The 24077-nt window shown below is 50.4% G+C and overlaps 1 protein-coding gene across 8 annotated transcripts in view; it reads left to right on the top strand.

The window, feature by feature from the left end:
- Positions 1-3100: 3100 nt before the first annotated feature.
- The window catches only part of LOC133361107 (homeobox protein Meis1-like), a 144960-nt gene continuing 123983 nt past the window's right edge, over positions 3101-24077 (top strand). For 3 of the 8 annotated variants that reach the window (XM_061579963.1, XM_061579943.1, XM_061579990.1), the window contains exons 1-6: positions 4025-4173; positions 4889-5106; positions 7466-7619; positions 9980-10030; positions 11120-11170; positions 12732-12881. In XM_061579963.1, the coding sequence (XP_061435947.1) occupies positions 4153-4173; positions 4889-5106; positions 7466-7619; positions 9980-10030; positions 11120-11170; positions 12732-12881 (645 nt within the window). In that variant the 5' untranslated portion in view covers positions 4025-4152. Of the gene's footprint in view, positions 3900-4024; positions 4174-4888; positions 5107-7465; positions 7620-9979; positions 10031-11119; positions 11171-12731; positions 12882-24077 lie in introns of those variants that run through there. The other 5 variants (XM_061579972.1, XM_061579998.1, XM_061579980.1 and 2 more) reach the window with 4 other exon arrangements.

Raw genomic sequence — 24077 nt, 5'->3', positions numbered from 1 at the left:
GCCGCGCGCGAACGCGACGGCCGATATTTGATCATAAATACACAAATTAAAAGCGAAATGCAGCGGCGCGGCGCGCAGACGCTCTAGGGCTTATCTCGCAGAGAGATGCACGCGGCGCAGAGCGCGCGCGTCGAGCGCAGGGTCCACAGGGACGCGAGAGAACAAGAGAGGGGAGGGATGAAGGGAGGGGGGGGAGCTGGAAATATTATGATGATGCAAATATATATATATAAAACACAGCGCAACGTTCGCGTAACGTCGGTGTTAAAGACGTCGAATTGAACCGAAACCGTTTTCTCTAGCTTTGCTAAACATGTCATATACCCCGTGAGTATATAACACACACTGTATATATACTGTATATATATACTGTATATATAAGGCATCGCATCCTATGGATGTAGGGGTCGTCCGCTACGCCGTGTGCGCTGCAGCGCGTGCGTGCACACGTGCCCTCGTGCAGCGATCCCGGGTAACAAATCCGCGGCTTATTGCGCGTTGCGTGGATGGTATCGGGGTCTCTCTCTCTCTCTCGGTCTCAGTCACAGTCGATCCGAGATGCGGGACGAATGGTTCTGGCCCTGACCAGCTCTCGGCTGACCGCCCCCCTGCCCCCCCACCTCCAAGGATGTTGACAGAGCCATCATTTTTCCTCCTCTCTTGTTTGATATAGACCCTTGCGGCCAAGCAGATGCCTCTGGCAGAAAAACGTGAGTGAGGAATCTCCACGTCGTTATGTTTTTGTCGTGTTCTATTTTGTAAAAAAAAAAAAAAACATTTTGTTGGGTTGGGGTTCGGGGGAGTTGAGGCTACGGTGTGTACAAGCGGCATACTGCAATGTGTGTACGCACATAGGCGATGTTCTGCTTGTGTTTGGCTCGTATATGCGCCCTCTATGGTGCAAAATGTACACGGGACAAAGACGAAAAATGCAAAGGTATCGCCCCCCGCGCTCAGCTTCCCATTCTGAAAATCCCTCAAAACTATTGAGACGAGGTTAATGTCGGACTGATTCATTTTTACGGAACTCTACTCAAATGAATTGCTGCGTTACAAAACGTGAGCACACGCACGCGGACGCATGCACACATTCAAAGACTCCCCCCCACCACCTCCCCCCCCCCCCCCCCCCGAAGGAAAAAAAAAACCTTGCAGATAATTAGCGTAAACGCTGCTAGCTAGCTATTATCATGGCCAGAGCGGCGCACGAGGCCATAGTGTGGCCAAATCCACGCCCGGTCGCCTTTGTCTCCCCAAATAACAACGTTGACAACACCGGACACTACTCATTTAGAGGCTGAACCGATCCACAACTCGCCCGCTTGTGTCGTCTGGTCACACGCAGGCGCGCGCGTTTAAAGTTTCGAAGTGAAACTCGACAAATGTTCTAATCCGGTTCGAGTTCGGGGGCTTCTCGTTGAAACTGCGCGATCGGCACAGCGGGCATACGAGCGTACGCAGAGGAGTGAAGGGGTTGACGGGATAGCGTTTACGCATTAATTGGGTATCGTTTCTCGTTTTTTTTTAGCTCAACTGTTTCGTTCCCTCCCCTCTCCAACCTTCAACCCCCCCCCCACCACCACCACCTATTTATCCCCCTCCCCATTCACCCCAACCACACCACCCACCCACCAGCACACCCTCTCAACACGCCCAGTTCAATCACGCAGCTCCACCTCCCTCCGTATCCCCAAACACTCGAGAAGAGTAAACGTGCGAACGTTCATTTCTTAAGAAAGAAAGAAAAGAGCAAGGAGGGGATTCCGAAGTGTCAAACTTTGTGTGAAACTACAACTGCGTTAGAGAGCTGCGCGACTGTAGATATGAACGTGTAAATAAATGCGTGCTACAAGGAGGTCTCGGCGCGGAGACGGAATGGTACAAGGCTGGCTCATGGAAATATTATCGGTGTAAGAAACTACCACTAGAGTACATACATATATGTATATATATATAAACAATTCCCCGTAGCAGTGTTCTGGATTGTTCCGACTGAAGCTGACCCCCCCACCCATGCTGGGCATGTGTGTACAAAGAGCTTCAGAGCTCATCGGATTCCTCCCGCAGTCTAAATAAAGATGCTGACGCACGAAGTATGCGCGTTAACGGTGCGTGTCTTGTTTTGTTACACATTTCTCAAAAGTCAAAACTTTATACGTCACGCGCATGCCCCCCCCCCCCTTCACTGCCCTGTCTCCTACAAGCCCCCACGCTTCCCCACCATCACCACCCATCGATACTGCCTTGCAAGGAGCGGCGACGTTGATACTCGCGCCCCTAACATCTTTGCGCGACCGTCGTCTTGACCGTGTCCGTCTCTTACCGAGCCATTGAATTAAAAGTTGAGTGGCCGATCGGCGCAGCGAGTGAGGAGGAGGCGCTCCAGGTTCTATAATCAGACGCCAGCAGCCGTCCGTGTGCAAGAAGAAGTCGGCACGCTCGTGGCTCAGAGGGCCATTGCTTTACAGGCATCTCCGCTACTGAAGAAGGGTCATAGCCTGAAACGTCACACATTGCATGTACGGTACTTATTTTAGCTCAGTGCGTGTTAGGCGCGCGGGGGGTGGGCGGCGGCGGGGGGTTATTGAGCGTTGCTTGCGCACCGCAGACAACGCGGCGTCACCGCACGCCCGAGGAGACCCATCCCGGCAACCCAACGTGGCTGGGAAGAGCGCACGAGGCGAGCGTTGACTCTGAACTAGACCCAAACTCCGGAATGGGCAATTAATCCCCCTGTAGGCACGCCGCAGTTGAAGTTGCCCGGGCGAGAGCGCACAAGGATGGGAGGGACGAGAAAATCTAAGGGGTGGAGGAAGGGGGGGGGGTTGAGGAGGGGCGGGGGAAGGGGTGAGGGGGAGGAGATGCAGGCGACGTCTTGCACAGAGAGGCGCGCATCGCTTCCGGGTTTCTTCTCCGCTTCAACCTCCCCCCTTGCGCTCCCTGACCACCCCCAACCCCCTGCAGCTCCCTCCCTCCCCCTCCTTTCATTCACCCCCCCGCTCCTCCCCACTCCCCCCAAAAAAGCCTCCACCCCCCGTCACTCGATCGGCAAAGAACCCCCCCCCCCTGTAAAAAAAGCTCACGCAGAGAAGGGGGAAAGAGAGCTGAACGCGAGACTCGTCAAGGATCATCTATACAGCAGCAGCAGCGAGGAACGTCCCTCACCGAGCGGACCGCGTGCAACGAGGCTACGCTCGTGGTCTCAAGCCGTCTCCTGCGAACCGACACACGGGCGACACTCCCCTTCTACCCTCCTCTTCCCCCCCCCGCCCCCCTTTGTACCCCCCCTCCCCTCCCCAAAAATAAGGGGGACCTCCCCTCCCCCGGAGCTCCGCGCATCTGAGCGAAGTTTCGTCGGCGAGTCATCACTCATCCCTTATACCTTGACAGCCCCTCGCCTCTCTCTCACTGATTGACAGCGAGGGTGGCATAGCGCCATAAGATACGACAGCGGCGAAGTTGCAGGCTTCGTGTTGACTACGACTACGCATTGCTCGCTCCGAGAGTTACGTGACATTTTTATATACTTGCAAGTTTTCAAGGTGCTGCTGCTGCTGCTCGTGGTGGCTGGTGGTGGTGGTGGTGGGGGGTGGTTGTGGGTGAGCAACAACAACAAAAAAGCGAGAGAGAAAATTTTTACTGAACTGCAACGGCAAAAGCGAAGAGTCATTTAAGAAGAGGAGAGAGAAAGAGAGAAGAGAGGAAAGAAAAGGGGGGCTGAAAGTATTGTTGTTGCTGAAGACGGCACGGCGAAGAAAGCAAGACTTTAGCGGCGAGCGAGTGTCGGGGATTTCTCGTTGCTATTAATTGACGCCGTCGTTGTTGACGCTGCCGCTGGTGTTGTTGTCGGATATACTGCGCTACAACAGCGAGCCTACAACTGCCCGATGGCGCAACGGGTAAGGAAAAGGGGGGCTTTTCGTTTGGCAAATCCGCTTTGCGTACTTACCCATCCAGAGCCGAGACGCCATCGGAGGAGGAGGAGAGGGGGGGGGTCTGGGATTCCCTCCTTATACCCCTGCTGCGCGGCCGCCTGTCTGGCTGCGGCGTTGAGAAGGGGCTGGCTGTGCCGAGCTGTCGTGTACAAGCTCAGTGTTGGCCCCCTTTTCTCTCTCTCTCTCTTCTCCCCCGACCGGCCGGCCGGCCGAAGCGATGATGGCGCTGTGCAACCACGTAACGTCCCTTCCCTGCCCTCTCCTCTCTCGTCGCGCGCGCCGTTCGCTCGCTCCTCGTCGTCGGCGTCCTCGAGAGGCCCCCTTAGCGTATTTAGTCATCTTCTGTCGCTCGCTTCTTTTGATTCCTGGGGCTGGGTCCGCTTTGCTCGGCTACGCTGTTCGGAAATGCGCTAGTTGTAAATCGCGCGACTTTTGAACGCGCTAGCAAAGATCGGCGAGCGGGAGAGGCGGGGGGGAGAGACGGCTGGGAAACAATTCTCTGCGCGCGTGGTGCGTGCGAGGCTTCTTCTGTGTTCTCACTCACACTCGTGTGCGCGTTACCTTTCTACGATGTCCGTGCTTGATTACAGCTGCAACCGCGAGTTTCTCGACTCGCGCTGTTTCTAGTAGGCTCGCTCGAATAGCCCTCGCGTCTCGCACGGCGTGCGGATGCGACGGGGGCCTCCTCCTCATCCAGCAATGGATCGACTCAACGGGCATGTCCGCGCGAACGTGCACGCTGCCGTAGTTTCGATGTTGAATGGGGCACGACGCGTCGGCGGTGATCAACGGCGGAGAAGCGAGCCGATGACATCCGCACGTGCGCGGCGACGTCTTTCGGCACCGGCCGCGTCTAACGCATTAACTCGCTCGCGTGCACGCGTTACAAATACACAAACATCATCTTCCACGTCCTCCTCTCTCTCTCTCGCTTTCTCTCTCTCTCCCCACAGTACGATGATCTGCCGCATTCGCATTATGGGGCGATGGACGGCGTGGGCTCCATGTACGGCGAGCCGCACGCACCTAGACCCATGCAGCCGGTGCCGCACCTCAACCACGGCCCGCCGCTCCACCAGTACCCGCACAGCACCCACGCCGGCGTTATGGCCGGCTCCATGGGCTCAGCTGTCAACGACGCGCTCAAGAGGGATAAGGACTCGATTTACGGGTGCGTAATGGAGCAACGCTCAACTCGGTGTTTAACCTCGTGCGCACTGTGCTCCGCGCGGCGTACGTAACGTATGGCAGTGTGTGCGTTGTGGCGGTGTGTTGAGTTGTTCGGTCGTAGAGGTGTTCGGTTGTTAAGGTGGCTCGATTGTTAAGGTGTTCGGTTTGGGTGTTCGGTTGGTGGGTGTTCTGGTTGTCACTTGCCGCCTTGACAGATACACATACATACATATACACACACATAACTAGCCACCTCTTTGCACTACTTAGATTTAAAAAAATATTTAAAAAAATACAACCGAGAAGACTCGTATTGCACCGTCATACAGTCAGCACGTGTCTCGTGTTTTATATATGTATATACACATATATATACAACACACACAACACACACAGGCAAAGGCACACGCGCGCGGGCACTACCTTAGCGCGCACCCTGCGCTCACTCGCGAAGGCGAGGCGCACATTTCAAGCCGATAACGCCAGGCAACGGGGCTTTGACAGACTCAATTAATAATTGTAGACAGACGTTGCTTAATTGCGGCTGTCTAAATTACACAGCAGCGGCGCGCCTCGTAACGCCGAGTGACGGAGTGCGCGCGCGTGGTTCTTTTGGCGCTTGGATTGTCGCTCATTATACGAAACATTGTTTTCTTTATTCCGAACGCAGATGGACATCCGTCAAGATGTACACATTTGTAGAAGACACATTTCACACACGGAATATACACACAGACAGACAGATATATAAGCGACTCGGATAGCAAAATGGCTACTCTCTCAAGCAACCCTTGACCATAGCTCAACTTATTAAAAGCATCGCATTAAAAAAAAAGCAGCGACGCGGGTTCGCTACCCACCATCAGAGCAAATTTGTATCGCTGTAATTATCAGCGTCAATTAACGGCGGTCTAGTTTGATTGACGAAAGCAGGCCGAGAGAGAGAGAGAGAGGTGTGTGAGCTTTCAAAGCGTTGCTTTTTGTCAGCTTCAAAAAATTTAATACTCACGCACGCGTACACACAGATCTCTCACCACCACCGCATTGGTGTGCACAAGCAGCAGCAGCAGTTAGGAGCGACACAACGCGCTTCGTTAGCGTGCCGGCTAGCGTCGAGTTGCGTACGAACGCACCTAGACGCACACGCGCGTAACGTACAGGCTACGCGGCGGCTGCGTTTGCCGTACACAATTCTGCGCGCATTCGATATAATTTACGAGCCGAAGTCACCCGCGAGCTTTAAACGTATTACCAACGCGTAAGAAGGGGGCCTACGGGCTCCGTGCGCGTTGGTAAATTGAGGGAGCAAGAGGATTTGTCGGGAAACTTCACGCGCGCGTCCCGAGCACACACAGCAAGCAGCTGCAGCCCATGCTGCTGCACTCCGCTGCACGGCTGCACTATCGTCGCAGCACGCGCGCGTCACGCAGGCAACAACAATAATAGCAACAGCAGACAGATGATCGTGGCGATTGTTTAATTGGTGTTTTCAGAGTCTGGGTTTGTGTTATATGCATGCTTGCGCGCGTTCGTACGTGTGTGTATGTATATGTGTGTGTATATGTAGGTATGTGTGTCCGCGTGTGTGTATGCATTTTGTGTATATGTCTGTGCGCGCGCGCGTGTATGCATGTGTATATGTGTGTATTTTTGTAAATGTATGCATCTGCATATGTGTCTTCAGCGCGTATGTGGTGGCCATCTACAGCTACCATTTCTCCCTGCGCGTGTGTTCGCATGTGTATATCTATGTGTGTACGCGTATGTGTATATACGTGTGTCTACATCAGTATACACACTCCCTTCCCGCTGCCATGTAGTATGTACGCATGCGTATCTGTGTACGAATGCATGTATGCGTGCACGTATATATTCGTATGTGTACGCCTGCACGCACGTGTGTGTGTGTGTGTTCGCGCGCGCGTGTACACATCGGAATCTACAGCTCTCCCCTCTGCTGCGTGTGCATGTGTGAATGCGCGTTGTGTCTACACATGCGTATGCGCCAAGTGTATACGTACGTGCCTTTCTACGTGCGTATACGCGCGATGTGTGCGCGCTGTTCGTGCGTGCACGCGTGTGCGCATATCCGGAAGCACAACGCTCTCACCCAGCCGCTGCGTACGCACGCACGCGCACGTGTGGGTGCGCGTGCGTGTGCACGTGTGCGCGCGCTCACGTATCTCGCTGTGCGCGCGCGCGTGTCTGTGTGGTGTGTTTTTGTGTGCGCGCGCGCGCATTAGGCGCTCGCTAACAGCAACTTGCCCCAACAGTCTGTTAAGGCTTTAAACGTGGGGGGGTGGGTGGCGGTGTGGGTGGGTGTGGTGGGGTGGTGATGTTTTGTTTTTTTCCATCCGCAGCCACCCGCTCTTCCCGCTGCTGGCGCTCGTGTTTGAGAAGTGCGAGCTGGCGACCTGCACGCCGCGGGAGCCCGGTGTGGCTGGCGGAGACGTTTGCTCGTCAGACTCGTTCAATGAAGACATAGCCGTGTTCGCAAAACAGGTTTGCGACGAGGCGAGTGAATCGCTCAATGCGCCATTCGCATTCGCACCACGACTCATTCATCCCGGTTCCTTGAGACTATTATACTACAAAGACAAAGATACCCCGTATAGCCTGCAACGGACTGTTGGGGCAAGTGCTGTTAGCGAGCACATTTGAAGGCCAGAACGGCACACGAGGGGGTGGGTGGCCAGCACCACGCCCGGCCGCCTTTGTCTCCACAGTGGCGATGTTTACACACCGCACCGGGTACTCATTTTGGGCTGAGTCGACCTAAGGGAGGTCCAGGACCGGTTCAGATAATCGTCACTGATTTTGGCCGTGAGCGGAAATCGAACTCGGGTGGCCAGGTTCGCTGCGCAGCGCGCTAACCGCTACACTACTGCTCCCCACTATTATTAGTATGATACTGTTCACACATACACACACACACGCACCTACAAGACTAAGGATCCCCCAGTCGTCCCCGTAGAGCCTTAACAGAGTTTGGAGGCAAGTGCTGTTAGCGAGCACCTATGAAGGCCGACACGCGCACGAGAAGGGAGTGGGGGGCTAGCACCACGCCCGGCCGCCTTTGTCTCCCCAAGTAACCATGTTTGCACACCCCACCGTACACTTGAGTCGACCTAGGGGAGGGCCAGGACCGGTTCAGATAATCGTCACTGGTGTTGTTGGCTGTTGACCCGGGAATCGAACTTGGGTCGCCTGGTTCGTAGCACAGCGTGCTAACCACTATGCAACCGCTCCCCACAGCATATATATGTACACACACATACAGATTGATAGACACATAAGGCGCAATGCGTGATTATACGATAAAAAAACAACTAGTGTGTGTTTATATTATATTGATAATTTAGCGATTGTGTAGGTTTACACACATGAATCGAATCACAAATAATCGGGGAAAGACACATTTTTTATTTTTTTATTTTCTTACTTCGCTCGTCCAACGTAGTTTGTGGTACATTTTGAAAGCGATACATAATTATTATTTGGTACGAAATAAACACACGCTAATTTCGACAACAGAGAGGAGCTAAAAATAGTGGACGCGGAATGTGTGATGTGTATAAGAAATGTCCGCTGCGAATGTGGACCCGTTTTTAAAGTGTCATCGCTTCTTCAATGTAGCCTTTGCTAACAGCAGCGATTCTGCCCAGCATTGAAACTCTCCGATTTCGCTCTTAAAGCTGCTATTAGGACGCTGTTTTTGCGGCTAAGTTCTTCCGATGTAATCCATTAAGCTTTTATTCTTAAATTGTATATCGCAGATACACCCTCAAGGTTCATTCTTCGGCTATATCTTTCGGATATATCTTTACGTTTCATTCTACCCACAGTTGCATTCTTGAGATCAGATGCTGCCTGCTGGTCTGCCCTCCGCACAGATCCTTCAATCAGATTCTCGAGCAGTTGATTCCTCGATGATGCTCGTCGTGAACACTTTCCATCCACCTGCGTTTAGTGCGTAAACACGACGCGTGTGCGGCCCGTGCCCACGCATTCCGAGTTTGTATTATTAGTACACGCTTTCGAAACACGATATTGGAACTCCCGCTGTTGACACGATATTATCGGCGATTGTTGTGAATGCGTTTAATGACGGTGGCGATGCTTGGCCGTGTTTCATTTATTTTGTTTGTGTGTCTCTCTCTCTCAAGACGTTCAAAAGGAAGAACACGTGTGGGGGGGGGGGGGGTAGCGTTACGCACGAATGCATCGCCACGCACACAAACATACACACACGCACCTGTCATATTACACGCGTCTTACGTCGATATATACGATTAGATCGATGTTTACAAGGCGCGTTGTTTACAACAAAGCGCGCCGCTTTCGTGCCACGACTCGCGCTTGTAACGCGCGCGGCCCTCGCCGTTTCCCATTAACGAATACAATCGTGCGTCTTTCCCCTTCTCTTCCCTGCCGCCGCTGCTGCTGCTGCTGTTGCTGCTGCTGCTGTTGCTGCTGCTGCTGTTGCTGCTGCTGTTGCTGCTGTTGTTGCCGCTGTTGCTGTTGCTGCTGTTGCTGCTGTTGCTGCTGTTGCTGCTGTTGTTGCTGCTGCTGCTGTTGTTGCCGCTGTTGCTGTTGCTGCTGTTGCTGCTGTTGTTGCTGCTGCTGTTGTTGCCGCTGTTGCTGTTGTTGCTGTTGCTGCTGTTGCTGCTGCTGTTGCTGCTGCCGCTGTTGCTGTTGCCGCCGCTGTTGCTGCTGCCGCTGTTGTTGTTGCTGCTGTTGCCGCCGCTGCCGTCGCTGCTGCTGCCGCCGCTGCTGCTGCCGCCGCTGCTGCTGTTGTGGTTTTGCTGCTGCTGCCGCTGCTGCTGCTGCCGCTGTTGCTGCCGCTGCTGCTACTGCCGTTTGCTTCACTAAAGGTGCGGGCAGAGAAGCCTCTGTTCTCATCAAACCCAGAGCTCGACAACTTGGTAAGACACACATTTAAACAACCCCCCCCCCCCCACTTTCTGACCGTACAATTTACCGACACGGTTTGTTTAGCCTCGATGCTATCTGCGCCTTAAATGCGCCCTAATGGACATTATCGATGATATCGCGTAATCCAAGATCAGAAGATCTGTTAGCGTTAAACGACAGACAATCGCAACGCACTCGTGCGTCTGTCCGTGTCCCCCTGGCATTCTCGTCGAGTCTCGCCTTGGAGAAGCACTCACCCCCTTACCTCCCCCTCGTCCCCTCAATGTAAAGCGACTATCATAACAGAGCACGAACGATAGACAACAATCAACCGATAACACGTTCGGACATAACCCTAATCCCCCCCCACCCACTTCCCCAGCCGCTCTTACGAAAATCTTCGTATCAAAACGATGAATGCGTTACCTTGCAGAAGGCGATACTGGCATGCAAGACTCCATGTGCTTTCCGTAGAGAAGTAGAAACGGTGCTGCACGTGCGCCCCGTTTGGCCCCGCGATGTTACCGAGAAGGGAAGACGGCTCACAAGAAATCGACGAGACGTTATTCACGCCGCGTGAAACTCGCGTGCCCAGACGTTTGAGGATTGATGATAATACGAAGCTGTGCGCTGCACACTGTTACGAGTTCGCATACTAGATGGGGGATGTCTGATTCAAATGCGTTAATACGTGGATAAGTATACCTCCGTTTGTCTATCCACATACAAAATAAAATGTTGTGGGTCGACGGATGCGCTTTCCAGCGTAACCTTAGCCAGTCGCGTGTGTTTAACCGCGCGAAACTCTGGACGGGTTTTGACTTTCACGGGCTCATCAGCGGCGTTCCAATCTTTTGTATGATAGAAGGTAGCCGACTTTTCATAACATGCGCTAATGCTGTAAGTATACATTCTTGAAAAAGCATATACTTTGTTTTAGTAACAATGCAGTGGATTAGCATTTAACGTCTAGTTACAATAATATCCTAAACCCTGTGTGCATCGATATTAAAATAATTGCGCTGTGTTGAATTGCAACAGCGCTCCTTGCAATTGGTGTAATTGCGCTAAGGAGTGGATGCTGCCTTTTCTTTCCGCAGATGATATTAGCCATTCAAGTATTAAGATTTCACCTCATGGAGCTCGAGAAGGTAAGGGCCGATTTCCTATTACTATTTTACCCCCGGCTACATGTTCGTTTAAATATGCGTGCGTGCAATATTAGGGTATGGACTCAGTGAGTTTGCAATGCGTCGTGCTCACGTGACGTTGATTCTAAGACGCTTTGCCTACTTGTTGCAATTATCACAATGTTATTTACTCTGCTGGTAAGAATGCCGCGATAGTCAAACGCCGATTCTAATCACGGGCGCCCGAATCAATACAACGGCGTGTCGAGGCCAGTGACGCATCATTGATACTGTTAAGTCCACACTTGCTTTGTTCAGTTTTTTTTTGCTGACAACGCATATTATGCCTTTGCGCGTTAAGATAACGCGAAGTGGTTTTTTTTTTGCTTCTTAAATTCGTCCTTTCGTTTATTTGCTTGCTCTAAGCTCAAAAAAGTGCGCGCGTGGCAGCTACATTGGCCATCGGAAGCCGTGCGAAGTTTCACGCATTGTAGCGGCGGCAGCGTCCGTATGCGGCCTCAGTATCGTTGAGAACTGCGAGACAGAGAGAGAGAGAGGAGGAGAGATCGAGGGACGCGACTCGGCGCCTTAACGCACCGCACAGCAACAATGGCAACGATTCAGAGAAGATATCAAAAACACCCGATTACCCAAAGCCACTTTCGCTCAGCACCGTTGAGTTTTGAGATACCTTCAGCCGTAGCCACGTCTAATTAGTATCAGACTGAAAAGACGGGGGGAGGAGCTGGGGGGTAGAAGGGGGGGGGGGGATGGTTGACTTCAAGTCTAGCCGTCAGAGATTGATGGCATCTGCCAAGTGCCCGGTCAAGATACACTCACATCTGGAGTATTACTCGGGAGCCTGGCGTTCAGTTGAAAACGGCGGGGGGCAATCGGCCCAGCTTCCTTGGGGGGGCGCGGAAGTGTTGGTGGGGGGTAATCGCCAGGTACATAGACACAGGCGACCCTGTACGACTCGATGTGTGTTGATATCCAGTGCACTGTATGTGTCACGTGTTGCACGGCTATGCTTGAGCAGTGGGTGCGCGCGCGCGCGTTACACACGGAGACTCGCGTGCGCGCGCGCGCATCCGTGGGTACGGCTCACGTCACGTGGGTGTGAGTACCTGCAAGTTCTGTGCGTGTCGACTGCTGTAGACCACGACTCCAATGTTTGAGTTGCTTGTGTTTTTTTTTTGCTGTACGCTTGCCTCGCGCTAAACTCCACGCGTGGAATGGCGACGCATGCACGCTGCGTCGTTTTTCAACGTCATAATTATTCCCGAAAATACGACAACTTTGGGCAAATTTTTAGGACAAGCTCTTGTGTTCCACACACACACACAAGTCGCGGACGACGAGCGAGCGAACATACACATTACAGCCTCTGTCTGCCCCCCCCCCCCCCCCCACTGCACTCGTGCGATGTTGCGATACATTGAGCTATTGGTGTTGCTGTGACCTGCTATGGCATCGCTGCTGTGTTATTTATAATGACGCTAATTCTTGGAACCTCGTGGCCGGGGCTGTGTGTGTGCGCGTTTTTGGCTGTGCCTCTGCGGGGGAGCTTCGCCACCAACAGGTACACGAACTGTGCGACAATTTCTGCCACCGGTACATCAGCTGCCTGAAGGGCAAGATGCCGATAGACCTGGTGATCGACGAACGAGACGGCAACACCAAAGTGGACGACGAACTCTCCGGATCATCTTCGGGCACTCTGGCCGACCAGGTGAGTGCGTTATATTCGCTATTGGGACGGGGGGAGGGGGGCGAGGGGTGTGTACCGGTGTTGCGTTAATTGCGAGAATGTGTGCGTCTGTAACACAGCAACACACACCGCTACCTCACCTACATCTCTCTCGTCAGCGCTCTCCACACTCGCTCACCCACCCACCCACCAAGCCGCCCACACAACCAACCAAAATCCTTGTCACCGAACCACCATCACCACCGCCGCCACGACCCCCTATGGCAGTCGTCATTTCTCCGCCCTATAAACACGACGCACCCGCATACACAAAGCGCGGAGCTGTTTGCGCACGTGAAGCGTTGTGTAACGATACAGGTGTGTGTCGTGCACTTCGCGCTGAACGTCCCGATGCACACGGGGGCGGGGTGGGTGATGGAGGTGGGCGGGTGGTGGGGGGTGGTCGAGGGGCGGGGTACGTGGAAATATAGGACCCCCTGTAGCGTCGTGGAATGATAGAGAAAGATGTGCGCAGACGTGGTGCAGCGGTGTCTGTCCCAGCACCGCTGAATAGATGATGAATTGTAATTATATGGATGTGTGTGCGCGGGCTTGAAATGCGCAATTGCTAAGCTGCGCTCAAACAAAACGCGGCAAAGCTGCATAGCTTGCTGTTTTAACCACACGCGCCTAAAGACGCCTCTTTATAATCTGCACGGGAGGAGAATTTCAGTCCCAGCAGTGCGCAACAAGCAAATTATATTATCATAAACGGGCCTATAAATTGTCCTGGCGTGGCTCCGTTAGGCGCATAGCAGCTTGGCTGAGCTTCGCGAAATATTTTTTTTTTCTCTTTTTTCGTGAAGAATGGCACACCGTGGGTTTTTTTTGTGTGTGTCCGTATTTTACTCAACGCGTAGCGATCTGTTCAATAGCAGTGTTTTGAATGCGTTTAAGTTTTTACCGCCGACTTTTTGCAAGCTTTATTTGCTGCGCGCTCCCAAAAAATTGAGGACTGTACATTGTTTGTGGATTGCGGCTAATGCATTGTTTAGTGAATTACGTTAAATATTGTGATGCCACGTCTTTGAGTTATACGACACAAAATACGACAATTAAATGATGCAGTTTATTTTTACAGCGTGGAATTGTTATTGTTTTAAATATATAAAAACCCGAAGCGAATTCACACTTGAATCAGCTTCCATGTTGCATTGGGCAAGTCTTTAAAAAAGTATGTTTATATATATTTATTTTTATAAAGCCTCTGAGAATTATTTCAGCTCTTTGTTGGACCACTGTAATATTAGCCAGTTGTTTGTGCTGATTGCGTTCGTACCATAACACAGAATGAAAAATGGTCTGTTTCCCATAATAGTAATGAGTAGAAAAAGAATCACTGAGCTTTCATTAATACATAGCCAGGGCTGTTTTAAACTGAACCATGCATGCACCACGCAGTATGTATTATTCAATGCGAATGAGTTACACGAGAGACGGGACTTGTTGTTCTTGTGTATTATTAACAAAGCTCCGAGCAAAGAAATGACATCGCCTTAATTGATGGAGCTATGTTGACAAAAGTTGTTTTTGGGTTAGTGTGTTCCGTGACTATACAGAACAGCAATCTGGAGCCAGAGAGTCAGCTGATATATTCCCCGAATGTCGTCGAGTCAGTTCTTACGACTATAAAAGTTCGAACATTATACCACGTTTGAATGTGGGATCCCCCCCCCCCCTCCCCCGACGGACCACATCACTGCCAGGGAATTGATTGGTTTCACTCATAGGGCATGGTCAGAGTCCAAGCGTCGCGTTAGACGCTTACGATATCCCCCCTCCCACTTTTTCATCGGCGAACCGAGTAATTCGCCGCGTCCTCGTGCGAGTGTGACGCTAACGCAGTTAGAAAGCGGGCAAGATCCTCGCTTCCTGGCTCACATTATGGATGGAGCGGTGATTTTGTAAAAATTGTCGACGATGCGACCGACACGCGCGCGGCTGTTCGCTTGATTGGTACTGATTAACTTGGCGAGACTTGCTTGTCGACTTGATTGTCTAATTGGGGGGGGGGGGGGTAGTGTGGGGGGAGCGATAGATGTGTTTCAATCCTCGTTGCGTAAATTTGTGAGTGCGCAAATGAGTGAGCGCGCGATTGAATGATTGAGTGCGTGAATAAGTTGGTGAATTAGTTGAATTCTTGAATGGGTGTGGCGTGCGATTGAGTCCGTCCGTGAGCGATGAATAGATGCGTGAATGAGTAAAAGGATGCGCGAATGAGTGAATTCGCGCGCGCGAATGAGCCCCGTTGATTGAATTCGTGCGGGAATGAAGCTAAAGAATGCGCGAATGAGTCCGCGCTTGCGTGAGTGAGTGAGTTCGCGCGGGGACGAGTCGCGTGAATGAATTTGCGCGGTGATGAGTGAAAGAATGCGTGAATGAGTGAGCGAGCAAATGAGTGAATGAACGCACGAACGGGTGGGTGGGTGAGTGAGTGAGAGAGCGCGCGAGGGTAAATCGCTTGCATGCGCATCTAAGCGCTATCGGGAAGCCACCGAGAGTCTAAAGCAAGTTTTTTTTTCTTCCGTCTCGACGGAAGGCGATTGAGTCCACGTCGCAGCCGGATCCAAACGTCTCTTGTCAATAATCATTTACGGCAACAAAGACGACGATTTTCTTCCACCCACCGTAAGTCCCGAACTCCTGGCCAGCGCCCTCGGTGCATCGTGAAAACGGATCAAGGCGAGAGCCGTAAAATATCCTTTTGGAATCAGGGGGTCGGCAAACCAACGTAACAAGTAAAGGCATTTTTTTTCGGAATTCGGTATAAAACCCCAACCACCCCACCCCATTCGATATTTCAAGAGCCGCAATGCACTGTGGTGTATACGATACGGCTCTGCTCCTTGATACGTAACTGACACGAAGCAGCAGCAGTCCTTAAAGAGCCGCATGCGGCTCCCGGAGCCGCAGGTAGCAGAGTCCTTGTTTGGAGAATCCGAACATTGAACGACTGGCCGCTGTCACCGACGCTATGAATAGGCGCTGTGGTTGCATGTGATGTACAAGGTTTACGAGATGGTTAGCATAATTGTCTTCATGAGCGTGCTACACACATACAACACTTTGAATAACCCGTAGACTAACTTTCAGTTTGGATGCAAGGTATCCGGTGATGCCGCGCAACTTTTGTTGATATTTATAAAAAATTAATATCTTTATTGAGCAAATGGATAGCCGATTGTCTACTGTAGGTTCGATAATTTTCGAGTAACAGCGAATTCCTTAATCTATATCTAAGATGTCTTATTTGGTACATGTAGAGCAGATGGACATTTACGGAGTGCGGTGTGTGTGATTAAACATACCTGATGCGCTGTCGAACAAATCGCCGTTGGAGAGACAAAGGCGGCCGGAAGTGGTGCTCACTCTCCTGCACAGCGTTCTGTCCTTAATAGGTGCTCTCTAACACTGCTGGCTCCAATTAGCCATATGGGGGGGGGGTCTTTGTGTGTGTGTTTGTGTGACTTCATATCGGAATTTATTTCGAGCATTAAGTGATAATAATGCGTCGTAGTCATCGTCGTCATCGTCATCGCGCCAGTGACGGATACGCAATAAATCCTCGAGTTTATTCTCGCTTTGGTCGATGAGCGATTGGAAGGCAACTCGAATCGCCATCACAGCATTGTCTTTGATCTTTGATGGGAGCAACTTGAGGTTTTGTTGTTTGTATGTTTGCAAGGTACGGTGCGGAGCTGTAGTTGTATTTTGTAGTGCAAGCAGCAGCATTGCCATGAGCGCGGTCACATAGGTTGGCTTCCTCGTTACGGCCAACAATCGGCGGCGAGTGATGGCTGAAGCGGTACTGGCACACCCATCCACTCGACTTCACCAGTACGAACTGAACCAGCGTGGTGAAGTATGGCCAAACAACCCCCCCCCACCCCCGTGTCCGACGCAGCGTTGGAAGACCCTCACGCAGCAATGGATTTAGAAACGGCGAAGATGCATCTTCCTCGCTATTATACCCCCTGCGTCACTGCCCGCTGTTGCTTGTTATACTAAGTCTGCTGCACTATTTGAAATCGCAGCGCTCTGGAGCCGTCTCGTACACAGTCGAGTAAATGTTTTATTACATTGTGGACCCATTGGCTTAGCCCCCCCCCCCTCCACCGCTAATTCTTAAAGACAAGTCGCAGCTTTTGGCCGCATCCACCGCGCGTGATAGCTAGAGCACATTATCCAAGCAACGTACAACTTTTCTCACTCGATATTTTACGGAGCGCTGCCTAGGAAGGCCCTCGCTTGCGAGTTTGGTGGTGATCGTCGACGTAAGGCACTACCACTAGAGTACAAGCTACACACACACACACATCCGTAATCATCCTATATGTATTGCACGTTCTATTCATATGACCTTACGGGGCAGGTTTGATGCGTGAATATATATAGAATACGGCGAGATGGATTTGGCGTGCCACAATTAATTTTGCGGAGGAGCTTTAGCGGCATGCCCGGGCTGAAAGGAATCACTGCCGGTAGGCCGTGGGCCACTCTGTTTTGTTGTTTATAAAGCAGCCGAGGCTTTTTGTGTTGTTCTTGAGGCCTCCCCCCCCCCCCTGCCCCCCCCCCCCCCCCCACTATTCAAATTGCTGTGCGCAGCTGTTCGCTTGTATCGGCTGACAAGTGGAGTACCGCATGAGATTTGGTCGAATACCACCGCTAGTTTGCTGCGTCGAATGCGTCATTGGCACCAGTGTTATAGCGGGCACTGTCCATCGATGGTCATGCAAATAGTGTTTGTCGTTCCACTGCTGGATAAATGCCTTCCCGTGGACGTTGTAAAGCGAGCTCAGAAGGAGAGAGCATCAAATCAACACGGTAACCACTCTACACGCTAAATGATTCGATGTGAGAATTAAAACAATAACTATTGTTCGCAGTCGTTTGTCAGCCTACTGCCGGATGAAGGCTTCTTCCACGCGCCGTCCGCCGCAGTGGTTACTTGAGCATACTTCACCACGTTTTGGTGGAAGGAGATGGGCACCCAGGAACCGGTTCAGATATCACTCACCACCGATTGTGCCGTCCGTGGCCGGGAATCGAACTCGGGTCGCGGTGGTTCCTCGGACAGAACGCTAACCACTTGCGCCACCACTCTCCCGACCGAGTGCTTGCCTTGGCTTCTTCTGCTCACGTTTCACCGCTCCCTGCTGCCTAAACGTTCAAGACTTAGCAACGACCGAATTCATCCATCAGTTAATTGGCTAAGGACCGAAAATGATGATTAATGACTTTTCGACACACACACATACACGCGCGTAGGCTCACCTCAAGTTGTTTTTTGCGCACAATTGAACATCCTACACGCAATGGCCGTTTCGGGGATATATACACTATGGGTAGTTTAATGAGGCGAGGTGCTTGTAATTAAAATAATAATAGTACTATTTCACCTAGGAAAGACTCGTTTAGGAAAAAAAATCAATCAATGAGTGTTTAGTTTCATGTGGGAGGATACCGGAGTGGCCGGAGAAGCCCCACACACACACACGCGCACGAGGATATGTCACTGGGAGTTCCGCGCACGGATGACATTCAGCTCTGAGGGATAGACCTCCAATCCGTTGAGTCCATCCAGAGAAAATCCATACGAATGTCTCATCCGAGTCGAGTGCTAGCCAGGCCGAAAATTCCCCGCTTAGCTTCGGAGATCCCCACGGGATGGGGTGCAGTTCGCGCGAATTTGTCGTCAATAATAGAGGATTTTTTTTTGGGTTAGATCGCGTAAATATATAAATGTGTCGTTAAACCCGCCACCACCCGACACAGACAACAAACCAGGGTTGCCACGTTAACAGAACCTGGCCAATTCGTCACTAGTACAGCACGCCGGTGTGTTGGGACCTACGTGTTCAACTGAGATTGTCGTTGTTCAGAATAAGCTTAGCAAACGGCTATAATAAAATCACTGCAATATACCCACCTTATTGAATATGAATATGGGGTGATGATGTTGTTGTTGTCGCTTGACCGTACTTCACCACGCCGTTGAAGGCGGAGAGGGGTGAGCAGGACTCGGTCCACGTGTCACTCACCTGCTTGATGGTGTTCGCCTTATCCGCGAATAAAACGTAGGTCGCCGGACTCACGGCGAAGTGCGCCAACCACTGCGCCACCGCTCAAAACACCGCGCACTGTACTCGTGGTCGACGCTCAGCAATGAACACAAACGCACGCGGTGACGCTGGCGACGCAGACTTATGCGCAGTGCAATTGTTGGGTGCGATTGCGTTTTAGCCTAATCATGCAAAAGTTTTGTAATTTTATCTGCCCATATTGATATTTATATGGATATTTCATATGGTTATTTCATGTGGATATTTTTACGGGAATGGAATTACAAGGATAATTAAAGTTTTACTGCACAACGTTCTTCGTTGTATCGCATTAACCTAGCGTGTGAGAACACGTATATATTTTAAACTTCTTTTGCGCCGTACGTAGCGAACCGTGCTAATCGGAGGTGCAGGGGAAGGACAGCAAACTGAACACAATAAGCAGTTCGAAAGAAATGAGTTTTCAATCGAGATTTAAAAGTGCATAGCTCCAGTGGCTTCCTAATATCGGAAGGAAGAGCGTTCCAGACGGCCGCAGAAGCACACCTGAAAGTGCACGATGCGTTGACCGTCTTTGTTCTACCCTCCACAATGCTTATTTTTGCATTTCATGACTTACTCTCATGGGTCTATGTGCCTGCAACTGTAATTCTGTTACCGCATAATTGAGCACAAACCTACACTAACCAGCGTGGTGAAGTATGGTCAAATAACCCCCCAACCCCAACCACGACCCACATGGCGTGGGTGGAGGGAGGCCGCCATGCAGGAGTTGAATGACACAAAGGGCTGCTAAGAATTGGCAATGGTGAACCTATGCGATTTTTTTCTTCTTCTTGTGTCTGATGTATTTTATTCTTAGCAACAAAAATAAAATAAAATAAAACTCGCGGAAATATGTAGCAGGCGAGAGTTGTGTGCAATGGTCCCGCTCTGGAATGCTGTACTCCTCCACGACGGGTTTGGAGGGTCAGAAAGCTGCGGCTGCTTCTGCTGCTTCTGCTGCTGCTGCTGCTTCTGCTGCTGCTGCTGCTGCTGTACCCAGGCAGACTCTTCGTGCGGCTGGCAACAGTGACAGATTAAACTAGTGCGGGGCCCGTAGCACATGTTATAGAGGGGCCCTACATTTAAAAAAAAACACACAAATATTAAAACTCACACATTTCTTACTTGCATAGTGAAGTAATTGTATTTTTTAATTTGCTATACAGCCAGATAATACGACAAATCGCTAACCTTAAACACACAGTCGTTCAGTAAAAATTGAAGGCGGTATAGTACTATAGTAATAGAGCAAGTGCAGAATCACTGAACTGGAATTGATAGCTTGAAAGAGTTTAGCGCGGCGCTCCGTAGCTACTACATATGTAGTTACTTGTGCTACTAGGATGATCCGGCCCTAGCTGGCGATGTACTGAGGTCTAACAGTCCGCATGCAGGACACTTGCCGGGTTATTTTCATCATCGTCATGATCGTCGGCAGTTGTCGTGGTCAGTCCGCCGCTGGATGAATGAACCGCCTTCCCCGAGTCGCCACCACCACCTCTCACGATCGCGTGATCTAACAATCCACCTAAGCGTCTGCGCACGATCTGATTCCATGGCTCCGTCTCCTTGGCGGCCGTGCTCTCTTGCACGCGTTCCTATTCCTTGTCTGGGTTGTATTACCGCGTGCCGACCGCCATGGAGGCGATACACCGCCGTGCACAATTATATGACTTTGTCAGAGCAGCTCTTCGTGTTTTATGTTGAAGGTTTTCTGAAAATCTCAGATGTTGAATTCGTCTTTGTCCTCCAGTGGGCTTTCCGGTTGGACCTCGTGATGCTTCGGCACGCACGACGTCCGACGTTTCGTTCCATGTGCCGGATAGCACGCGGGACAACTGCGACAACCTACGTGGTAGTACTGTTAGAGTTCTTATTCCAAGAGTTTTCGTTTTTTTTGCAACTGTACAGAAATGCTAGTAATAATGATGTACGGTCATTCCATTGTCAATCAACTCCGGGATAAAGACCTCTACCATGCCGTGTGAAACGTGCGGGTTGTTTGACCATACTTCACCACGCTGGTTAGAATGGGCTGGTGAATGATTTAGTGGGAAGAGGGGTGCAAGACTGATTCAGTTATCGTTGCCACTGATCACAGCCGTGGTCAGGAAGCCACCTCAGGAAATTGAGTTCATAAGGCAGTGCGCTAACTACTGCGCCACCGCTCACATCAGTTTTTCGCTTGGTGACGTATATAAATGCATGTATTGAAGTGTGGTATGATTTCAACCAATAATTCACGTGTAATAATGATATAGATAACAACAATATGACACTCGTTTTATGATGCATGCAGATTAACTTGACGTTCAATAGCATTAATAGGTATCTTCGATATTGGTTACCATTCCACAAACATTCTGTGTAAGGCAACACTGCATTACATATGTAACCGATTCACATTTGCTGGACACCGTACTTGTACGGTCATATACACGTTATAGGAAACCTAGTTTGGTGATTTTTTTTTTCTCTTGCTGCAGAAAAAATGCTCTTAGTTTGCGATGCGTTTTGGAGTTAGTCGTACGGCGTTGCAACCGCGATGCACCTTGGGAGTGTTGTTTGGTGACGATAACGTGGGCTTGAGAGTTGAACAGGGTGCTTGGGAATTCCACATTTTGGCGAGAAATTAAAGTGGCCTAAACTGCGGGCCTATAAAGGACTTGCCTGTCCTGCCGAACTACAGATGGCAGAACCAGCACTTAAGATATTTCGATTTCAAGAAGTTCTTTATATTTGTAATAGCATGTTTCTCACTACAACTGGGCGTTACTCAATGTGCTCGCTTTAATGCACACCGACGGAAAACATGTTGGAATTGTTTCGTGTGGTCCTCGTGTTTTTTGTTGTTGTCGCACGTTCTTTATATGTCACGTAATGTACGCACGTAATGCACACGAGATAATTACACGTGGTTGCTGACTTCATTGGTGAAAACAAATCCGATCTCTCAGGCTCTTACCTCGCCTCAACGTAATTCCCCAATGATTCGTAATTATTGTTTCTTGTTGGGTTGCGACAAACCCACTCGTAAAATATATATTCACCGCTATGTTTCTACACCAACAACTGCGAAACGCGTAGAATTTGAAGGCGTAGACAATTAAGTGCGTGCGTTTGATGGGCCACCATGGTCTGCTCGTGCATTGAATCTCTCAGATTGAGCATTTTCCTTTTGGCTAAGAAAGAAAGAGCAGTAACAGAGGTTGCATTAAAGCCAGTTGATGAAAGTGTCATGTTTTGCTCTCGATCCCCGGCTGTGACCAGTGTAATATATACATTCAAATAAATTGTGTAAACTACATTACTCAGAAACAGCATGTAAGTTGTAGCACTAACGATCCCCGCTGTTTTAGGGCACAGTCGGTTACATGTACGCTGTAACTTTATAAATCTCGAGCCATATGCAATTACATCAACCCCCCGCCCCCCCCCCCCCCCCTTTCGTAGACTGACGTTAGTTTCATTTATTTTAACGGGCAGTCCTATAAAACGTGTCGATAGCTTTTTGTTATTGTTGTTGCTTTAGCGGCGCGTGCGTCTCCGTGCGTGCGTGAAAGTATAAACATTCATAAATGTAATGTTGTTAAGTGCCGGAACCAGAAAAGCATTTCGCCAGCGCTGCAAACGTTTTGTGTTTACCAGTCAAAGTGTGAACAATTTTGGGACTGAAATTCTGCACATTTTAGAGGTGCACTCTCCCAGAGGGTGGTAGGTGACACGGCAACGGCTTCTTTAAAAAAAAAAAGAGGAATTTTATTGTTATTCAGTTGGAATGGCAAAAATCTGAGCTTTCGCTAAAGAATTTCGGCTTTGTGTTTCAGTTGGAAAGAGGAGCATACTTTACATATTTTTCTTCTCTACAGCTGATGCCTCTTTGAGCAGCTTCTCAAGAAGCCAAATAAGTCTCGAGGCTTTTGATTTAAGCTGTCCAACTAAGGTTGAAAGAATGTACACATTTCTTGAGTCCGTCTGCCGTGTCCATCTGTCGCCCTCGACGTAGCGGGATGATAAAGCTCCCGCAGCGAAGATCCAGGACGAGCGGAACTTTAGCGCAAAGTTATTTCCTATTGGCAACCTGCCCTCGAGAAATTCGGTCAAATTGATTTTTAGATGCCCATACCCTACCCGGCACAGCCACTATCTGAGCTTCGTACCGTCCACTGGTGCAGGCCTTGGTGTGGAGCGCACGCGCGTTTAGAGGCGTTACAGAAACCACGTTGCGCGCGCATAACTTTTCTTCATTGTTAAAGAATACTCTTCGGTTTCATCATGTGGCTATTCACGTAGAGCCAATTTATTTGTTGCATTGTGCGGCCGTTTATCTGGTTGAATTAGGTGCCTGAATACAATCCTTTGTGATAATAATAAGAATAATAAATGGGCCATTGATGAATGCTTTATAGCATTGTACCGTGTAATTTAGAATGTAAAAAAAATATAGTTGGATTCTTTTTTTTTCGATATTCATTCTCGAAGCACAAAGAGTTCTAAAATGAGCCCAAAGGCAATCAATAATAATAACAATAAAGCTGGAAAACGAAACAACACCCTCACCGTAGCCAGTGGCCAAAGATAAAAGTAGACTTTCCATGAGAAATCCACATAGTCAAATTTTTTCCCATACGTCCCATGAAATAGTATGTTTACAAACCACAGATGATGGCCGCTGGGCGTGGTGCTGGCTGCGACACGGTGCCGGTCTTCACAGGAGCTCCGTTGACAGCACTCGCTGCTACCCCCCCACCCCCCCGCGGTCGACACGACTCTGTGGTGGATCTCCCTCTTCGCCCAATGAGCTTAAATGAGTGTCAAAAGCAACGCACGCTGCAGATAGAACCGCATTGTGTTGATGCGTTGTGTTTTTGTTTTGTTCTTCCTGCGCCACTCCCCGATTGGCACGGTTGGCTACGTACGGTGCGAAAGAAGTTCAACATACGTACACACACACAAACCGATATTGGTCTCAAAGTCTCGCGCTCCCCCCCCCCCCCCCATGGTCCAATGGACCCTATGGTCTCAGGACGGGTGCTGCGCTTATCTCAATTCATTTGCGGAATGATGCTGC

This window comes from Lethenteron reissneri, chromosome 8, assembly GCF_015708825.2.
Source record: "Lethenteron reissneri isolate LAM-NWPU_2019-01 chromosome 8, ASM1570882v1, whole genome shotgun sequence".
NCBI lineage: Eukaryota > Metazoa > Chordata > Hyperoartia > Petromyzontiformes > Petromyzontidae > Lethenteron > Lethenteron reissneri.
Note: the sequence above shows the minus strand (reverse complement) of the source record. Positions and strands in the feature narration are given on the sequence as shown.